Consider the following 21,445-nt stretch of genomic DNA (forward strand, 5'->3'; position numbering starts at 1 on the left):
CGGCGCGGCCGGACGTTCCGGTGTTAATTCTTTGTGGTCGCCGGCGCTAAAGTCAGTTGCGCTATAAATATTCTTCACATGCGCGTTCGTCACGTACTGGATCAACGGGTGCCGATGTATTCCGTTGTACGCAAGGCGCAGCAGCCGTCGCTGCTTTTGCGAGTTCCGGCGAGATCCTCGTGATTGAAATTCATACACGATTGTACGTGTATATAGTCCTAAAGTTTGCAGCAGTCGCGACGGTCGTGAATGATTATAATAATAATATTATGGAAAGCTCTTAGCTCTTCCCATAAAATAAATTGATTACAAAACAAAAATGGGAGCGTTTACTTTCAATGCTTTTATCAGATTTCCATAATGATAGTCATAAAATAAATTGGAAACGTCTTTTATTATGAAGAGACGTAACGATGTTACGTAGGAGTGCAATATTTTCACCGTATACTTTAAAGTAATAAAAATGTTTTCTAATAAAAATCTTTGTTGCCATTACCTCGTGCATTAGAACGATTTGCGAAACTCAAATGAAAATTTACTTGAGGATTGAATCACTTCCTCTTTAACATTCCCCTTCATAATAGAGCAGTTAATAGAATAATTATTGTAATGAATGACTTCCTAATGTAACGGTTAACCATTATCAATTATCACCGCAAGGTTATTGCATTCGTGACCTTATTACAGTTCCATTTTTTTAAGTACTGTCGTTGAAATTCGCTCTTAATGATGTCTCTAACAATAAGAGGGATACAACTGTGGGGTCAAATATGTTAATTCTTTAGTAGCAATCTCGTTTAATTGCCGAGTTTGCGAATAGCAAACGTAACAAGAAAGTAAGAAGTGAGTTTATTAGCAATTATAATCTCCCTGCCATTCCGAGCCCCAGCGCTAGCTTCTTCCTCGCATCGTTATCTGTTGCTGTTAAGGAACAACATCACGAAATAGCGTACAATAAAAATGTTCGACTCTTTAGTAACAATTGCATTTTAAATAATTACCAGATACGGATTATAAAAATCGATGACGCAATTTTTTTCAGGCAAATTTTCTCAATTTATTTACCGAAGTTCCGAGAGATCAAATTCTTAAAACACAAATGCAAAGAGAAAAGGTACATCAGCAACTATAACATCTCTTTCGCATCTGGAGCACGATCGATAAATTCCTTCTGGCGAGATTCGTCGCGGGTTTCTCTATAGGTCGTTAAAACTTGCAGCGAAAGAACCTTCCTACGATTAATATACGGTAAATGTGTGTGTCTACCATCTCTTAGCAACAGTTTAAAGCGTTCGCCAAGATGAAGAGAGAGAGAGAAAGACGGGCATGTAATTTCTTCTCGAACGAGTAGAACTTTGGAGTTTGCGAATGCGGCGCATTAACTCGAGTAGCGGTTTGCCGTGGAATAATCGACGACTCTCCCGAAATTCGAGCACGTATAAACACGCCGTGGCGGTCCCCCGTTAATCTTCATCCGCGCGTTTAATCTCGTAAATAGCCGCCAGCGGGCCAGGTCGCGACTTCGTCGACGTTCAGTCGGCGCCACCGCCACCGTGAAGCGCGCTGTGGCGTTAATTACGTTTACGTGTTTCACATTTTCGTATTACGTTCGCGAACCACGCGGAGAGCGGAGACGATCGCTCTTTTGTTACCTAACGCGCGATGCGTCATCATATCACCCGGTACCGGCCATTAAATCAGCCGACCACGAGCAATCGTCGATTCCCCAAACCAGTCACGATCGCGGCCGTTTCCTCCTCGTCGAAACGATCCCTCGGCCTACCCTTTCTATCTCCGTTCTGACGTGGAACGAGTGAGTTTCTCATAATTCCATCCGCGTATCGACTGAAGCTCATTACGACATTACTCGCGCGTCAACGTCGGCATAATGATTAATTCTTTCTTCACTATCGTGGTATACATGTGTGTATGTGTTACCTGTAAGTATCACACGAAGGGGATCAAGGTTGCTGAACATTCTGTTATATACGATACTTATATGACTTTAGGATTAATCGAGAGATCCTCAAGCTTTTTTTAAATTTAATTAACTATTTACTATGGAATTTTAGTATTGAAGTGTTATTGCATTAATTTTTCTTCGATATTTGCATTTTACGTATTCGACAGTGATAAAATTAACAATTAATCTGTATGCATATTGCGTCTTTAAAGATCTTAGCAACGAAAGAGTTGAACATCTTGCTTATACTGCATTATACATTTGTTTAGGTTTAGGTAAAGTAGAAAGGCATTGATTTCTGACATTTTTATCTGCACGAAAGTTCATTATCACTTTGTGATGAAAATCATGTGAGAGACTTATAATATTTTACGAATTAATATAATATTAAAATATTACATTTTTTAATTATTCGGAGTTTTTTTTAGTCAACTTTAGTTTATAATTAATTTTGTAGCTAAAATTACTTGCTATTTATATCATTTTAGTCAGGTTTAATTATAAATCCCTTTATCGGAGATGGATCGAGGTTACACTCGTAACCCTACATTGAACCCGTCGCTATAAGTGGCCTATATATTTTCCTTCCTTTGACCCTAAGTAAAGCTGATGAAGCAAAAACTTAAAATTATATCACGATTATAACATTACAGGAAATAATGGAATTAATAAATTTTTTATAGAAAAAAAGTTTTTTTTATTTATTTTAATATAATTTTTATAGGATACACTATTCAAGAAATGGAAAATATTTTTATGATAATTGGAAAAGATACATTAAGGAAAGATAATATCAAAGCATATTTTATTACTTACAATAGAAATGATACTAGTCTAATTAATCTGATATTAAATACATATTCTGCAAATAGATAGCTATCGAATAAACCGTAAAAGAATCATGAAGCGATTATTGTGATATAAATTACTATATAAAATAGATTAATATATCTAAATTTTGGTAATAAAATGTTTTTAGTCACTCTCGTAATTAAATACGGATGCTTATTTCTGATAAATTCCCCCAAGAATTGTTGAAAGCATTTTGCTCGTTTGTTTTTCCTAAATAGTGCATGTATGCCTGTGTCATTCGTCATCGTCATCCTGATCACGCATTCGGTTTCGATATCCTGCCATTTATGGCGATGTTACCGACAATTTCGAATTTCGGTCGAGAGTGCAACGATGAGCGTGCGTTGCGTGCATTATGTGCATGCAATATACGGCACACCGCGATATACGACATCTCGAAAATTACGAACACAAAGTCCTTACCGCGTAACAATAACATTCCGTGTAGCCGTTATCGAGATCGCTTTATATCGTAAGTTGCCGCGGACCAAGGTATCAATTATATGCATTTTCGCGAAATCTTGCAAGAAATCTGTTAATAGTCTGCAGGAACATATTATGTTCGTTATCCCATATTATAGACAAAAATGGAGTTTTAATACGTGGTTTCTTTTTTTTTCTGAGAAAATTAGAAACTTATTTCGCAATAAACTTTTCTATTTTTATCTTCTGGAAAACATTGATCCATTAATCTGTTTTTTTTTGGGGGGGGGGAAATGAAAGCATTAAAATTTCATTTCACTCAAGAATGAAACGCCACGGGTATAATGAAAGTAATGAAAATAACATTTATTAAAAAATAAAATATTTTCCATTTAATCCTGTAATCAAACGTAGAATATAGTTAGTAGCACTTAAATTAAACGAAACTTTGTAAAGTTTTGCAAAGATCGATAACATTGACTGTTACGAAGATGAAGTATGCAATCGTCCTGATAAAATATGGAATGGGGTAAAATATATAAAGTTACAGGAGTAGAAGACATCCAACTACATACCTAACTTATTTTATAATCGGCTTTATAACTTGTTCAATGCTGCTAACGTAATTCACCAATATTTCATATGCGCGCGGCGCGCGAGAAGGCTAGCTCAGACTTGTCGCGCAGAAGGTTTTATCGTTCGTGAAAAGCGTGGTAGTGGTGGGCGAAATCGTTAATCTAGACATATAACCCGAGATTGAAAATACACATTAAGATGAAAGCTGCGAGACTTTACTTCTTCAAATACGGAGCGAAATAATATGAGATAATTTCTACTTCTAGAAATTAAATTAATTGTCTAAATTGATTATTCCGTTCATCTGCGCCTAAAAATTAAATTAATCGTCTAAATATAAATTGGTAATTCTGTTTATTGCGATGAAAAGTGTTTTTCATAGCTGCTATCGAAAATTTTACATTTGTTCTCACGAAATAATGTTTTATTGATTGTTGCAGATATCAAAATGGGTTGTTTCGGGAGCAAAGACAAGTTGAGCAAAGAAGATATGGACTTCCTTAAGTCGCATACGCGATACGACGAAGCGACTATAAAGGAATGGTACAAAGGTTTTAAAGTGAGTATCAAGAATTGCTGAATATCATGCTAGTTGTGGGTGTTGAGTTATGGGTCGAGAATTAAATTGAATACTTTGTTAAATACGCAATTGTGATGATTTCGTATATTTCATAGCGACCTTAATTTTTCTCTTATGATGTATTATGGCGGTGATGATAAAAGGCACTTGAAAGTGTTTTGTTGAGTGATGAAAAAATTATTCGCACAAACTCTATATCTCCAGCGTTGAAAGAATTGTTTTCATTTCTATCTTTTGCTAAGAGCTTTACTTTTATTTGCGTGATCTATTGAATATAGAATTCTTAAGCTATTTTAGTATTTCCATTGTTTATCTGTGCGTAATAACAATAACGAGTACGATACATGATGAGAAAGGACATGAGAGTTTGCTCATAAATAAAAAATAAATAACGTTTATTTTTAATTATATAGTTTCTCTCTAAATTTTCTTTGATGCAGAATAATAGATATATCTTAACAGTTTTTACACGACGAATAAATTATATAATATTCGTTGTATTATTAAATTACTCTGCGCGTTTGTTAATTCTTTTTGCTTCCTCGCATAGAGGAAGCTTTGTTTTCGTAAATTCGTATATGAACCTTTGATTGTGTATAAAGTTGGATCTAGTCAACCAAATTTAAAAAAATTATATATGAAATAGGGGTAGAAGAAACCAAAGAAAAGATTGGTTTTTGAGTTTTTTCTGCCAATATGTTCAGATTGTTGTAAAACGTCGAAATATTGCTTTAAAAAAAATGTCGGTATATGTGCGTGTATGTATGTGCTAAATTTACCGAAATTTCTATAACTCCAGAACTGATCAACCAAATCTTAACCAATTATGTATGAAATAGGGGTAGAAAAGACTGAAGAATATAATAGAATTATTAAAAATTGTTAATAATAAAGGGGTTACCGATTTTTGGTGAAAGAAACAACAAAGTTTACTGAAATTTCTTTAACTCAAGAACTGATTAACCAAATTTAAAAAAATTATATATGAAATAGGGGTGGAAAAGACTGAAGAATATAATAGAATTAATAAAAATGGTTAATAATATAGGGGTTACCGATTTCTGTTAAAAAAACAACTAAGTTTACTGAAATTTCTTTAACTCAAAAAGTATAATAAACCAAATTTTAAAAAATTATACATGAAATAGAGGTAGAAGAGACTGAAGAATATAATAAAACTAGAAATAGTCCAATATTTCAAAATTTGCAAATGTTATAGCAACCATAAACATTTCTAAAAAAAATTCCAAAAATTTTTAAAAAAGAATCCTTTTACTAATCATCGCCAAATTCAATACCAACCTTCCTTGAATGATACTCTATCGGGGGGAAAAAAGAAAAAAAAACCAGCCCGATATCTCAATATTTACGATATCTCAACATTGGACTATTTTTAATTTAATTATATTTTCCAGTCTTTTTTTTTTTTTTTTTTTGCCCCTATTTCATATATAATTCTTTAAGATTTGGTTGCTTTAAAATTTGGTTGATTAGTTTTGAGATATCGTAAATATTGAGATATCGGGCTGTTTCATCACTTTCTTTATGAGGAAGCCAAGTGCAAATTTCTAATTTGCACTATTTTTTTACTTGTTTATTAATCTATGCTTTTTAAATAATTTTTTATCACATCTCATTACTTGATTTTATTATAGATTTGTTTTTTTTTTTACATTTAGCATATATATGTTATGATAAAATATTGAAGAAAAAAATTACATTTATATATTGAGATTTATTATAAACATTTCGTGACAAATATAAATGGGTTCCCAACTGTAATGCTTCATTGAAAATGAAAGCGTATGGCTATATAAAGAGGGAAAGATATATATAAACTAGAAAATTGATTCATTTTCTGAATGTTCTGATGGATATATGAATAAGAATATTTTATGATGACCTGTTGTATTAAAAGAGAGCGATAATTACCATTAATGGCTTGTGCTTGTTCAACGTAATCACAATAAATAGAAAATTACTGTTTATATTTATGAACGTTTATGTGAATAAAATTGCTGCAAATTCGTTAATAAATGCAACATACACATCTGTGATACGTCAGTTGGAATAAATATGCAGCGATCCGTATGCGCAATTACGCCACATTAAATATGCTGCGCGATATTTCACAAGCATGCGCGGCCATGTAACTCTCGCGCGAAAGCTTTTATTTCTGGTAAGGAAACAGTGAGTGGTTATATACGAAATCATAAAGGGGTTTACAGTTATGAAATTTTGTAAATGAAAATTTCTAGTTAAATTACAACATGTTCATTCATAGTTTATTCTTGAAAATCTGAAACTTAATTTAGGTTCAATAACATTTTTTAGAAATATTTTTAACAATTTAATAAAGTTTTATAATTATGAATTTAAATATAAATCATACGAAGGTTCACGGTTAAATTTCATATAAATAAGAATTTGTAGTTCAATTACAATATATACCTATATATCAACAAAAAAATATTTTCATTTATAGCTTATTTGAATTGAATACGTTTTATATAAATGAAAGGTATTCAATATGATATTATGACATTATTTGTCTAATTACATTGCGAAAAGCTTTGTCACATCTTATTAATAATTTAAAACTGATATGTGGTATGATTAATAATTTAATATTACATCTAATGGCTAATTAATTTAATGTATGATATTTTATTTATTTATTACGTAGCAATTATATTAATTTATTCGTTACATATTCGACGTCTATGAATAAACCACGTTGACACGATGAGTTTTATAATATATACGTATTTTAAATATTAAATAAATTGAAATTGTCATTCTTTTCGTACATGACAAACTTGACATTTAGTCCATTAACATTTAGATCATTGTTATATCTAATTAGAGCGTTATTATCTTAGAACACTTATCTCATTCATATGGCATTCGCGAATAATACGTATATACAATATATAATATGGCATGTCATGTAGTATAAATGTAATATCGTAACAGCTTTTAAATGAAGCGCGGTCCCTCCCCTCTAACGGGCGTATCGGTTAGGCAGAGGGCGGTAGAAAACTTCCGCCGAGTGAGTCTATGTAATAACGTACAGAGGTAACATTCATTGTAACTTGAGGAGAATACATATTTTGTTATCCATGGAATCCTTGTTTATGATTCAATAGTCCACATTATCACAATAAATATTTATTTAACATCGATACAGTTTAGAGCATTGCTTGAGGCTGCATGCCTTTATATTGTATATACATATAATTTCATACAATTACATTATCATTACAACACTATCGTGTCAACATTCGTTATCTTATTATATACATCAATCATTGATGCATATATGAAATGCATTTAACGAATATGCAGAATGCTACAAATTGATATCTTGCAAGAGTCACTTAAGTCTGAAATCGATTAATTTTCAAGTATTAACACATAGCGTCAAGTTTATAGATATAGATAGACACGATAGACAGTACCGTATCGTGAACAAGATTTTCAAGCGAGTATTCTTGCGAGATAAATCAATTTAAATTACGAAGGTGAGGGGAACTGACTCGCACGAACTGTGACGTGAGTTGCATCGGGAGCAGTGAGACGTGACGTTTTCGCGGAAGCATGCAGCTAATCCCGCGGAAAAGTTACTTTCTCGAACAGTTTAAACGCGGATCGTCGACCGGACTAATTAAACTGAGTTGAGTCGTTAGAGTGGACGTTCCGCAATTCGGTCGCATTTTGCACAGCGGCTCGTTGCCCGCGCATCTCCCTCGTGTGATTTGCAATGTGTCCCACACGCGACTTCGTCAAGTCTGTGGGTTGAAATAAATGAAGATTGATCACCACGTATCGACCTTGGTGTGAAGAAGGAGATTGAAAAATATCCTAATGCGGAAGCGACGCCGCTTGATCGCCCGTTTGCTCGTTTTGTAATAAAGCTGGAACGAACGGTGCTAAATCAAGGCTAATCTGATATACGAAGGGAGAGATGACACTGAAATGATGCGATTTTTTTTTCTCAGGGGTTCATATCTTGCGTTCAACCGGCAAGACGAAGATACTTATCCCGCGATCGATATTAGAATTCGCCGCGGGGAGAGATGAAAGTCTTGCTTTAGTCAAATCGGTTGATTTAAACGCGATATAATTTTAGTATAGTATTTTTATTCAGACCGATTTAATGTATATCTTTATATTTAATAAAAATTTCCATATTTAATAAATTTTATACTTATTATAAGTGTATGAAAAACATATTAACGCAAACACTTTTACTTGGTATGCACATATATATAAAAGCTATTTTTATTGAAGTAAATTTATCCATCTGGTTATTACGCAAAATATAATAGCATTTTAAGCAACTTATTTTCTATGTTAAAATATGATGACATGTTCAATTTTTTTGTTTTCAATTGAACAAATGTTGATATGTCTGTATAAAATAGCATTGATAATTAAATAAGAGATAAATAAAATTGAAGAGTAAAGCATAAATGTGTAAAGAACAAATAATTGCGATAATTAACGTAATGCGATCTAAACTTTTTGCTCGTGTAGGTACTATATTGTAGCTATAATTATAGGTATATATGTATAATTATATTTTAGGAATGAAAAAAATGGAGCGAGAAATATGATAAAAAAAAAACAAAGGAAATTTTTTACTGAGCTACACTATATCGTACATTTACAAGTATATATATATTAATAATAATCAAAGGGAGATTTATTATAAATAGGAATAAAATAAGATTGTCCAAAAATTATAAATTAGATAGAGATATGTCACACATGTAACATATAGGAAAATTCTATAATTCAGAGAATTTACTATTTTGTGTTCTTTCGAATGTTACAGCAAGACTGTCCTAACGGCAGGTTAACGCCGGCGAAATTTGTCGACATGTATAAAATGTTCTTCCCGTCCGGCAACGCGGAAGAATTCTGCGACCACGTGTTCCGCACATTTGACATGGACAAGAACGGGTACATCGATTTTAAGGTGAGTACCGCAGGTTTTTTTTTTTAAGACACGAATTGGCGCAGACTGCTGTAATGAGGCGTGTAATGACTACCGTGCCTCCCGGTGAATCTTCCAAAGAGGATACGCGCACTCGTCACCACGTCGATCATTTCGCGCGATTAAACACGACCGTACGCGACAAAATCCGCGCGTCTGATTGACTCGGGGAAACGCATCAGACCCCGCAATACTTTCATCCGAGGAGAGAAGATCGCGTTTTCATGACGTGGAAATATATCGTGAATTAGATCAACCGGCGCGACGATATATGCGGGGAATCCGCGAATATTGGAAATTCGAATTGTCAGGCATTGTAAAATCTATGCAATGAGAAAAACGTTTGGACAACAATAAGATGGTAAAACGATGCGCTAAAATACGGGGAGATTTTCATCTAGGTAACATACGAGAGCGCGCAAAGAAAATGCGAGCGACACTTATACATATATCCGATTACGCGCTCGACAAACGCTCGAGGAGGTAAATTCTTTTCCGAGATTTTAGATCGCATATTTCTTTCGTTATACCCGGTTGTTTGTGATTGCGAATTTATATCCCTCATAATCCGCTTAAGCCGTTAATAACGCTTTATTTATATAAGTACAGCCAGCTCTCCGTCACTTTTCGTCGTCCTGTCTCGCTCCGTAGCTTCGTAAACCGCCTCAAACTCGAAATCCTCTGAGAGACGTGCCTCCCGTCACACGTGGTCTCCTTACGTTTGCAAACCCAGCGAGCAGATATTCTCGGCCACCATCAGGTACGCTGCTCGGTAATTTAATATAGTTCCAAAGCCAAAGGTGCGACGCGTCGTGTTCGCCAGCCGGCGAATATAGCTATTTGACATCTGACTCGAATACGCCGAGTAAAACCCCGAGCTTTGTCTAACGTCATGCTTTGTGAGGTGATTTCGCATCGCATCGCTGATCAAAGTCATCCTAGAGCGACTACATGATTCGCCATAGGAAGGCATCCTTCGAATGCGAACGACGCCTGACTTTTCTGTCTCACCGTATCAAGAATCATCTTGTTTTTTGTCTTTATCTCAGCTTACCCTTCGCTGTGTCGTTTTGTCTCTTCAAATAACGCTACGCGCCATTCCCGACCCAATCCCTATAACTAATTATAAAAACTTAGTAATATGTTAATGTCTGATCGTAATTTTTTCATCTCTTAGAGATAATCTGAGAGAGAAAGTAAAAAAGTAGTAGGTAGACTCGTGAAATATGTAAAATCGACATACAAATTATGAGAAGTAAGAGAAAATATGTAATATTGTAATTTTATTAAATTGATATCTATCATAAAAAGATCTAAAAGTAATAAAAATTATATATCCATAGGAATATCGTGATTACACATTAAGTAGTCATTCTCTCCCTTTGCTTTGATACTAGTATGCAAGAAATAAGGCAAATAAAAGAGAGAGAGAGAGAGAGAGAGAGAGAGAGAGAGAGAGAGAGAGAAATAGTGAGAGAGAAAATTATTCGTGCTTTGAAATAATATCGGAAATTCTACTATATATTACGTATATTCAGAGTAATATAAAATTTCATATAACATGTGTATAAAATAAATTTTAAAATTTCAATATAATGTTCTCTACAATAATTGCGCGTTCAATTTAATTTATACTGCATTATTGTTATTGGTGATATTGGGAAATAATATAATAATAATGTTTATCTCATTGTACGAAACGCGCGTGTTAGAAAAAACGTTAAAATATGTTACGACATATTTGGCAAAAAGTTAATTGTATATATTTATTGTATATCTATAGAGAGCTTTTTATCTTTTTCTAGTTTAATCGTAGATATTGAATATGGAGTCTGATGCGTTTTATAAGGTTTCAGGTTAAACATGTTCCGTAAAATTCTATTTTCTGTTTTTAACATATTATCGCGCTACACACTAATCATCTGCTCAGCAAAGCGTATTACGCGAATGATGCGTTTCTTTTAACAGAGTTATTAAAGCGAACTATCTTCAAGATAATTTCATGTTAATGTGTAAATTATTTATTCACCTAAATCAAGACCCTTGTATATAAATATTTTTAAGCTTATAAATTATTTATTTTTTACTTTACCTAGGAGTTCTACATAATATGAAGTAATTCTACTAATATATCAAATAAAATGATATAATTTGTAATTACACCGTTTGATAGTATATATATTCCATTAATAGTATTTTATTAATATAGTATTTCATTAATAAAAATTATTATATATTATGAAAAATTATTATTTCACATTTCAGTATTAAATATGAAACTTAATCATGAAACTTAATTCTTGACTTAAAGTTGTACGAAAATACAATTCGCTTATAATTAATCGAAATACAAAGCTTGTTATGGAAGCTTGTTATTGAATCTGTTACTAAAATACAGGATTTGTTATCACTTATAAGTCTGTAATTTATTAAAATTAAGTACAATTTAAAATTTGTTACTTGAAACTAATTGAAATACTAAGTTTAGTATTTATTTACATTTTTTTTTACGCTTACGAACATTATATGTAATTCATGGTATTAAATCGCCGCTAAATCGGAGCAGTTTGTTTCTTTTGTAAACTTCTTTTCTAAATGAAAAACAGACATTTGTTTTCAATTATTCCCTCGTTTAAAATTTTATTCGAAAGCAAACAGGAGATAGATAGTCTGTAATACATAATATAAATTATTCAACAAAACAGGAATACGAATGACTGCAATTTTATAAATTATACATATTTTATTGGGAAAATAATTAGAATTGTTTTTTTTTTATTTGAAACATTGCAGAAGTAAACACAATAAATCATTGTCCGAAGTCTTGGAAATATCGAGCACGCGAAACAAACCAATCTACGTTCCAAATCATGAATAATCAAACTTTGTCCAAGCAGTCTATCGACGCGGACATTTAATACCTACCCGGCTATAGTTGTAGTTGCAATCTGCCTCGCGCCTGTATCTCGTGGTTGTATAACACTCAAGAAATTTTGCGTTTAGATGGCGAAGTCTCGCCGGAGTTTCACCAATACGTAAGCTTCATTGTAACTTCATCGCGAGCTGAAGTTCTGTTTGTGTACAGCATGTACGCTCGCGTAAGCTCTATAAGCGACTATTATTCTGATATTAAGTAAACCGGCGATGAGACGTGGCTCCTTGCATTATATCGCTATGAATATTATCGCCGGTGAGAAAGACATTTTACAACTTTCAGCATGTAGCTGAAAATATTGCGAGCTTCACCGATAAGCCGGGGGACACGAACCAAACGTTGGTGGTCTCTCCATTCGATTCTCCTTATCAATCACGTCGAGACGAATAGCTATCTATATATAATAAAAACTCGTTCTCTCTTCTGTGGACGCTCTGTCCATCGCGTTCTCTTTGGATATGATAATATCAGTTTTCTTGCCACCCGTTTTTCTTCGAGGAAAATCCGGACAAAGTTATCATCTAAGTTTGACTCTCACGATATCGTCTAAATGGAAAGAATTTCCCTCGATGGTGACGTCTTCCAGAACGTCGATAATAATAAGCGATAGATTTTACGGAAAGAGAATATATGTATGTCTCTTCATCAGCGAGAAGTTTTATAGCGTCGTTCGATGACACATGAAGTTGATTTTGACGAATTGAAGCTGGAAATCAGTTTTTTTTTTATTTGTTATCTTTATTTTCTAGCTCATTTGTTAATCTTATTAAATGCTGAAAAAAGAGAGAGAGAGAGAGAGAAAATAGGTTTTTTCTTTTATCTTTTTTAAGTGCAACTTAAAATTATCTAAAATTATTACTCTGTATATTTTTTTATTCTTACGAATAGAATTTAAGGCAGGCGTCTCGCTACGTGCTAGTCATGTGACTGTTTGTAGGTTTTCACGTTCAGAAATATATTTCAGGCAATTTTTGCTAAGGGAAAAATAATTTTATGACGTATGGTGTAAAATTTCATACGTGACAAAGTATGTTACTTTTTCCAAATTCTGTGATTTTTCTCATTTGACTCCGTTTTGATCAGCTGATCACGCGAGTCGTCGAGAAAGGTTCATTCACGCCTTTCCCTTGAAAACTTTTCGCGCGGGCTTACTGTGTAATTGCATTGTTGCACTCGGACGCACCATTTGGGACTGAAAGTCAACTCGCTAAAGACTTATCTCCAAAGCTTATTTCGAAAGGACATTTTGAGAGTGCGATCTCTAACTTTATCCTGTATATCTGTATCTTAAGGTAAAGAATCGTATCTCCAGTTTTTTGTCCAAATGGAGTTAATACTTTTTCCAGTATACTATTATAGGAGCTTAAATTGTATAATGGTAAAGGGTGTTTATTATTACTGTCCATTATTATTATTATTAGTTCCTGAGGTACAATATTTAGAAAAAGTTTATAGTGCCTTAATTTTGGTCAGGTACAGCATGTGACAGTTGTTCTATTAAACATGTCGGTTAAATTATCGTATTTTATTAAAGACTTAATAAATCAAATTGCTATTCTTATTTTATATCTTAAAAATACACCATTTTCCAATTTAAAACTTTAAGCTCTGTTTTTCCTAAATTTATAAATAATGGAGATACGATTCTTTATCTCTAAGTAAACAAATACATATATTAATCACTCTCGTTTCATATATTGGTGATATATTTTGTATTTCTATTCCATTCTCTTTAGTACTGAGATAAATTATAATACGTATTCCAACAATTCGTTACGCTGATATTAATTTCTCGTTTAATGGCAGGATATCAATTTGCTTGCCTGCTGCTTCATGCATGATTATACAAGCTGCAAAATTGCAGTAAATGGGGGCCAGTATATAAAGTGAAAAAACATTACGGATATATCGCTATAAATTATTATTAATTTATTTGCGTTATCAATACCAATAATTGCACATTATACATGAATGATATTGATAGAACACTAGTGAACATTCATTTTAAGTGTAAAGTTATACTTTATGTCAGTTTTATGTTCCACACGAGATAGCACATGATGCATCACCTCTCCGGGAAGAACAACTTTCTAATAACTTTATTTATTCTTGCATGGTAGAAATATGAAACATACTATTATAAAACATACTATGATAGAAATATGAAACATACTATTGGTAAAAAATCTAAAACGAATGTTTTCGAGTTTCTTCGAGTTTTACGTGGAATACGATTACACAAAATATTCAGGGTGTTCACTTACGCGTTGCGGTAAAGTAAAAGGTCATATCATACGTCACGTAACCCGTGTGCAAGAAAAAAGTGTATGTTTTACAGAAAGCTTTTCTGTATACTTTCATGTCCGTCCTTGAATCACGAACAGGCTTAACCTTTTTGTTTTTCTTAAAAGAGCGCTCGATCGCGATCCTGAGGTTGCATTTCCATTAGTGTCCATTCGGCAAGGTCCATTTTGAAAATCTACTTCGGAACGTTCGTGTTCGAAAGGAACATTTCTCAATGTTCGAAGTTGCTTAGTTTTGAAGCTCCTCCGATACTTCGTACCGCATTCTTGTGCCCCTTTCTTGTTTTACTCGGTTGTTTTCACTTCACGATGAAACTGCTTTAAACTTTTAATAGCTAAGTGTTGAAAGCATAAAGTTTGTAGAACATGAAAACATTAATACGAATCGCGGTTTATGTAATTTAAGAAGCGTGAAAATAGCATACTTATCTTTCCACAAGTTAGGTTTCGTACTAGTACGTGTGTTTTTTAAAAATTGTTTTTTATATGATCCTTGTATATAATAAATTTGTTACATACTTACAATATTACAATGCACGTTTGAAAATTGTGCATTAAAAGATATAAATTATTCACGTTCAATGGACAAATCGTATATTAATATCAACAGAAGCCAGCATGTACAATTCAATGCATGTGGATGTATAATATTGGCTATATATGGCACACATCATAAAAATATATACATATGCATTTAAATTTATTACTTGCATTTCATATTATAATTCCGAGAGCACGCAAAGCGTGGACGATTCGAAAGCGCGAATAAAGCTTTAGTGTGACACGATTTTTGTGATTAAAGATTATGATGCAAAAAGTTAAAATAATCCTGCAATGCGGATGCGAGCCTACAGTTCTCCTAAAATACATTCTGTGCCCTTTGTCAATAATATCAGTTTCAAGACTAGACTCTTGTTCTCATCAAGATAGTGAGATACTCGCAACCAAGAAAACGTTTTATCTCAATTAAAACCGTACAGTGCGTTTGTGTTTCAGATTGTTTCAGTAACAAACAAGAAATGCGTCTTGGATTTTCTGCACTTCAAGGAAATTGCGTTCCGAAGGGTTGATAAATAAATAAAGACATAAAGGGAAAGTCTTTTAACAGTGTTTTTATTTTTAATATTAACCATTTAATAACTTTATCTAATATATATTATGAATCCCCTAGAAGATTCTATTTAAAATAACACACGAGATATAAGATTTTATATATATATCTTTGTTTTTTAAAGTTTATTTTACAAGAAGCTATTTATATAATTTATATTTTAATTAAAAACTACAATAAATACATTTTCCGAGATCATCACGTTGGTGTATTTAGAAACCAAAAATTAGTATATGTTTAATCAAGAATAGGTTGTTGAGTTGTGATGATAGGACTAATTTTATATTATTGAATATTTTAATGCGTGATTTATTGAAAATTGTCCTATAAGAAAGTACAAAACTTCTCTGTTAAACGTTTCCAATCGCTCATCATATTTATTTTTGAAATACGAATAAAGTTTAAATATCCAAGGATGTCATATATGAACTTGTTACGAGCTTCCGACGATGGTAAAATTGGTGTACAAAGTAAATAAGGTGGCGTGTAAACAAACCAAATTAATGATTGACGGAAATTGCGCGACCCACGTTCTTTCGACTTCTTTTACCTCGACTTTCTTAACTTAACGTGAACGACGTATATAGGGATTTCCGACCAAAGCACTGGGTCTTTTTCCACATCCACATCACGATCCTGCCTAAAGCTGTATGTGCGTGACTGAAAATAATAAATACGAAAACTACTGTTACCTAAAAATGTTTGCAAAGTCTGAATATTAATTTGTGCAGATGTTATTTTACAGGAAGTAATTTGAGAGAAAAAAATAATTAAGAGTATAAATAATTTACGAGCAAAAAGTTATATTTGGCGACACGTTATTTAAATATCATAAGATTTTATTAGACTCAATCTACTTTCAGCTACATATTGGTGATTTTAGATGAGAATAATTTTTTTAGTTGTTCTCATCTAGACAATAAAATAATCTTATTATACAATTATACAATTAAATAAAGAAATTATTAATTTTGTTCCTGCTTTATGAATTTAAAGGATATATCACGTAATATTACTAACTATTATAAGATATTTTTAATATTTCAAATTAATGTGTCTAGAAACGTTTTACATATTAATACGCAGTTTCTCATTTTTTACCAAATTCGCCCTTTCATCGGGGCGTCTGATTGCATAATTGCTCTATGCATTTATCAAGTAACTGTTTTGAATGTCCGCTCGAGGAATACCGATCGCGAGTGCTACTCGGAAAACTCTCCAGGAAAACCACTTCGCTCCAATCTCAACATTCGCCTCGCGTTTACTCTCACGAGCATGGTGTTTGCAAGGCCAGTTAATGGCATCACAAAGATGTTTTCTCTTCCTGGTATCGGTCGTCATTTCTTCGATAATGTCAGAGCTTTTCCAACGGGTTCGTAAGCTTCGCCTGTAAGCTGCATCTAAAATAAGTGTGAGCCTAAGGCTAGTCGCAGAGGGGAAAAATGGTCCGTTCCTTTTTTCCTCCCTCTCTTTCTCTTTCTCGTTTTCTCCGAGGTCAATACGAGAAGTGACACTTCAGAGGTCAGGTGGAGCAAAGAACCGGCTCGTCCTCCGTCCGTTCTCTTCTCCGCCCTATAAAGCCCTCGTCTCGTTTGTCTACCTCGGGCGGCAGGTGACCCAGTTCTGCCGGAACGTACTGCTCTCTAACGACTTGCTACTGGAAAGGTATCGGCCTGAGGCGAGTATACCCGCGTGGATTCGGCCCGACAAATTCGCCCGACACAATCACGACCGCCATTGTGACGCCGTATCATGATCGCTAGGTTTTACGTCTACGCGATTTCGGGCCCGCGGTAACATCGCGCGACGGAGTCATGACGCTCGTAAAAGGAGCCATAACTTCGAGATGGTGACGCGTGCGATGATCGATAACACATCTCTGGAAGATATTGAGAGGGTCGTTAACGCCGAGATATGCAAGGAGATATGCAAGACAATTATAACCTTTACCATTTACAATTTATAAAAACATCTTTCATAATAACTCGCAAAATCCATCGCAATGTTATGAAATGAGAACATTGTACAGCTTTTTGTTACATAATAATTTAACAATAGATATTCTTTTCGATAAGTTTTAGGGAGTTCTTAGAGAACTTGATTAGAATTTAAAGAATTTTTTATTATTTTTTAAATGTAGACATTTTCTTTATGCTTAGTCAGGTTTTATTTTCACATTTCTCGAAAATATAACAAGAAGATAAATTTATGGGAAAAGAATCTAAATTTAAAATTTTTAAATTTAAATTTGCAATTCAAAATATCTATTATATGAAAGTTCTTCATCTCTTTTCAATACTTTTTGCAACTCTTAATATTATTCCATAATCATACGGATAAAATAGAAGAGAATTAAAAAGGCCAAATAATAAATTAATTTTAAATGTTTATGCAAAAAATGTCCTTATTTTAATTCCTAAAGACTTGAAAATATTCGAGAAGAATCAAGAAATTGTTTTTTGGCATTAAAACGGATTCTAGCCGATTTCTGCTCGAATCATTGTATTTCAAGTGTAGAGGTATTTCTCAGGGTTCTGGCAGAGGGGTGTTTGAATTATGGCATTTTAAAGCCGATTCTCCCTTCGACGCGTATTATACAGATACACCTTGGAAAATAGATTTTCGTTTCGCACAAAGGGGAGATTTGTAGCGAGGAAATAAAAGTTTTGATATCGCGCAGCTGCGCAACGACGTTACTGATGCGGGATACCCATCGGCTTTTGTGTTGCAGGAATTCCTACTGGCGATCGACGTAACGTCCAGCGGCACGCCGGAAGAAAAATTGAAATGGGCGTTCCGTATGTACGACGTTGACGGCAACGGCGTTATCGATATGCAGGAAATGACGAAGATCGTCCAGGTACCGTGACTCATGAATAATGCATGCGCTTCGATTTATCTCCACTTAGTTGCACTCGACCGCAACTCTTCTGAACGGAATACAGAATTTTTCATCACTTGACGTCAGTACTATCGGCATGGTTAATCAATGAGGGGTAGAGAGGAGAATTGATTCCCCGATGTATTCCGCAGCCGGTATATATTTATTTATATTAAAAAATGCACGCGGCTCTTTTTTTTCTACGTGTCGCGAGTTCGTAATCTCATGTTTTATTGCACACGACGTCACTACATTTCTCTCGCGATGACATAACTATAAGAGAGGAACACAGCGCGAACTGAAGTCGTTTTATCGATACACGCTGGATTCCATTTTTCTCTTATTTACATTCGTAAACACGCGATACTTCGGTTCTTCCGTAACGAGATCACATACCACATACCTAAATGATTGTTTTCCATTCGGTCGCGAATAAGTCGACGCTGGTTTGCATAATTAACGCGCGATTGCACGCCGGTAATAAATCAACAACACTGTTTTCTCGCGTCCGTCCAGTGCACCCCTCGGTGGTGCTTATTTACGTCGCATTGAATGGCGTATGCAGCGAATACCATCGCGCTAATATTTCATGAACGGCCCCTTCGCGAGAGAACGGATGTCGACGTAGCCGCGCGGCTATTCCACTCGACGACCGTGCGAGTTTCTCCAGAAACGCCAGAAGCGAGGCTCTTCGTTAAATACAGCTGTCGCGTCTCATTTTTAAATAAGTAATTGAAGTTTCTGTACCGGTGATGTAGCAGCAGCGGGCGGTATAGCCGAGACGAATGGAAACTTTGTAACGCAACCTTTTGCATAAAAAATTTCCGCAAAATTGCGAGGTCACATTCCCCACACGCGCAGATAAAAGCGGTTTTCAATATTTAAATGGCATCCTGGTCTTTTAGGATTTTAACGTTTACTCGTTTTGCATTAATGTATATACAATAATTTTGCAATAATAACCATATAGGCGCGATAAAGAGAATTCGAGAGGTCAAAGAACCCATAACGCGCCGAGGAATGGCCAACCGCGCGTAAAACATTATCTTTTAATATCGTGAAAATTATAACTTTGTCGCACGCAATTTACATGCGAAGAATATGACAATTTTTTGCAGTAGAATTTTAATCATGGTAAAAAACAAAAGGAGTCGTTGCCAAAAATCCATGCAGATCTAAAGATGATCTAATAACAATAACTTATTTAAACTTGATGGGGATATATTTTAGGGAGAATTTGAAATTATTATGCGGAATAAAACCCGAAAATTAGGGCACGAAGATAAAATCGCGGTAAAGAAGCTAATTATCACATTATATATTTGGGTATAAATCCGAGTAAATATAGAGAAACTCGCTTATGCTAACAGAGCGCGGAAAATCGCGATAAAAATCCGACGATGTATTTCATAAAAGTATTATTATCATAAACTTTATACATTTTAACGCAGATTTTCATTATTTTATTTTTTTCCAAGTGTATTCTCACGAAGTAAATATGTCAAAATCGTTTTTATTCTGCAATAATGGAAATATAATTAATAAATTTATGGGCAACGAAATGTGGAATAGAATACTTGATAAAAGTTACATGTGATAGAAAATTAATTAATGCCAATATCGCTTGTCATATAAAAATATGTATTATGATTATTGGAATAACTATATATTGATATTTTACTTACTACACTTTATATCGATTTAATTATTATTCATTTAATTACTCTGTGATTAATTACTCTTTAATTATTTTCTAACAAATTTTCATTAATATTAAAATTATATAATATTAATATTATACACATATAAGTATTAAATTAAATATTGATATTTTAATATTTTTATTTGATATTTATGTTATATCAGTCCTTTAAAGATTATGGAAGCAAAATACCTTAAATATTTTTAATTTCATAAATTGTATACATATTTCTATAAAAATCTTTTTACTCCTATTAATAAAAGTCGATACCGATTACTTACCATCGAAAAATAACAATTTTTTTCATTCTAAATTTTGAATAATGGAGAAAATTGTCTTGAAAGAGATTAAAGTGTTTTAATTATCGGTAAAAAGTTTCGCTGAAAGAAAATAAAAAGATCTTTAGTCCTTGGTTTGAGATACGTTATCGTTTTCGTTAAAAAACTCATTGAGCCGCCTAGTCGCATCCGTTAGGATACTCATCTCCACGCTATTAGAAGTTCGGAACTTCCGCGACGCCACTTCCACGGGAATTCCGGTAACCGGGGCTTTCCGCGCTCAATGTGAAAATTAACGATGGAATGTTTACTGAAACTCCGCGCATCCATGTTTAACACTTAACCCGTGAACATCTACATCGCGCGACACGCGCGTTTCTTGTAACTCAATTGACCCTATACACTCCATTGTCGAAACTCTGCAGAGTATCCTAACAGTTGTTGTTGGTTGCTGCTGATATCTCTAAGTGCATTGTTTAAAAAACGCTGCCGTTTCTTCAGATCAGTCAAATTATGAAGCAACATATATATGTAGAAAAAATATATTTATAGATTTTTTTATAGATTTATTTCTATCGTTTGTAGAAATAAAAATGAAACAGATGAAAATATCTTTGCAAGGCAATATTTTATACAAATGCTGAACACAAGAAAAAATAATTTTTATATGAAGGTAACAGCAGCTCATCACAATTATAATTGTTTATTTAATATTACAATCCAATGGGGGGTAAACATTGTTATGTTACATTTGAAATTTTCGTTACAACGTTCGAATTTCGTATTATACTCTTTACAAGATAATCTTAATATGTAGTTTGAAGATTGATTTATAGCCT

General features: G+C 33.6%; 1 protein-coding gene across 7 annotated transcripts in view; it reads left to right on the plus strand.

The window, feature by feature from the left end:
* LOC143900198 (neuronal calcium sensor 2) overlaps window positions 1–21,445 on the plus strand; it is a 145,878-nt gene that overhangs the window by 103,853 nt on the left and 20,580 nt on the right. For all 7 annotated transcript variants that reach the window (XM_077411263.1, XM_077411265.1, XM_077411264.1 and 4 more), the window contains 3 exons: window positions 4,255–4,373; window positions 9,235–9,378; window positions 18,477–18,605. In XM_077411263.1, coding sequence (XP_077267389.1) covers window positions 4,255–4,373; window positions 9,235–9,378; window positions 18,477–18,605 — 392 coding nt within the window. The remainder of the gene's footprint in view (window positions 1–4,254; window positions 4,374–9,234; window positions 9,379–18,476; window positions 18,606–21,445) is intronic.

The sequence above is a fragment of the Temnothorax americanus genome, unplaced genomic scaffold (assembly GCF_048541705.1).
Source record: "Temnothorax americanus isolate GAGA-0224 unplaced genomic scaffold, ASM4854170v1 Scaffold3, whole genome shotgun sequence".
Lineage (NCBI taxonomy): Eukaryota > Metazoa > Arthropoda > Insecta > Hymenoptera > Formicidae > Temnothorax > Temnothorax americanus.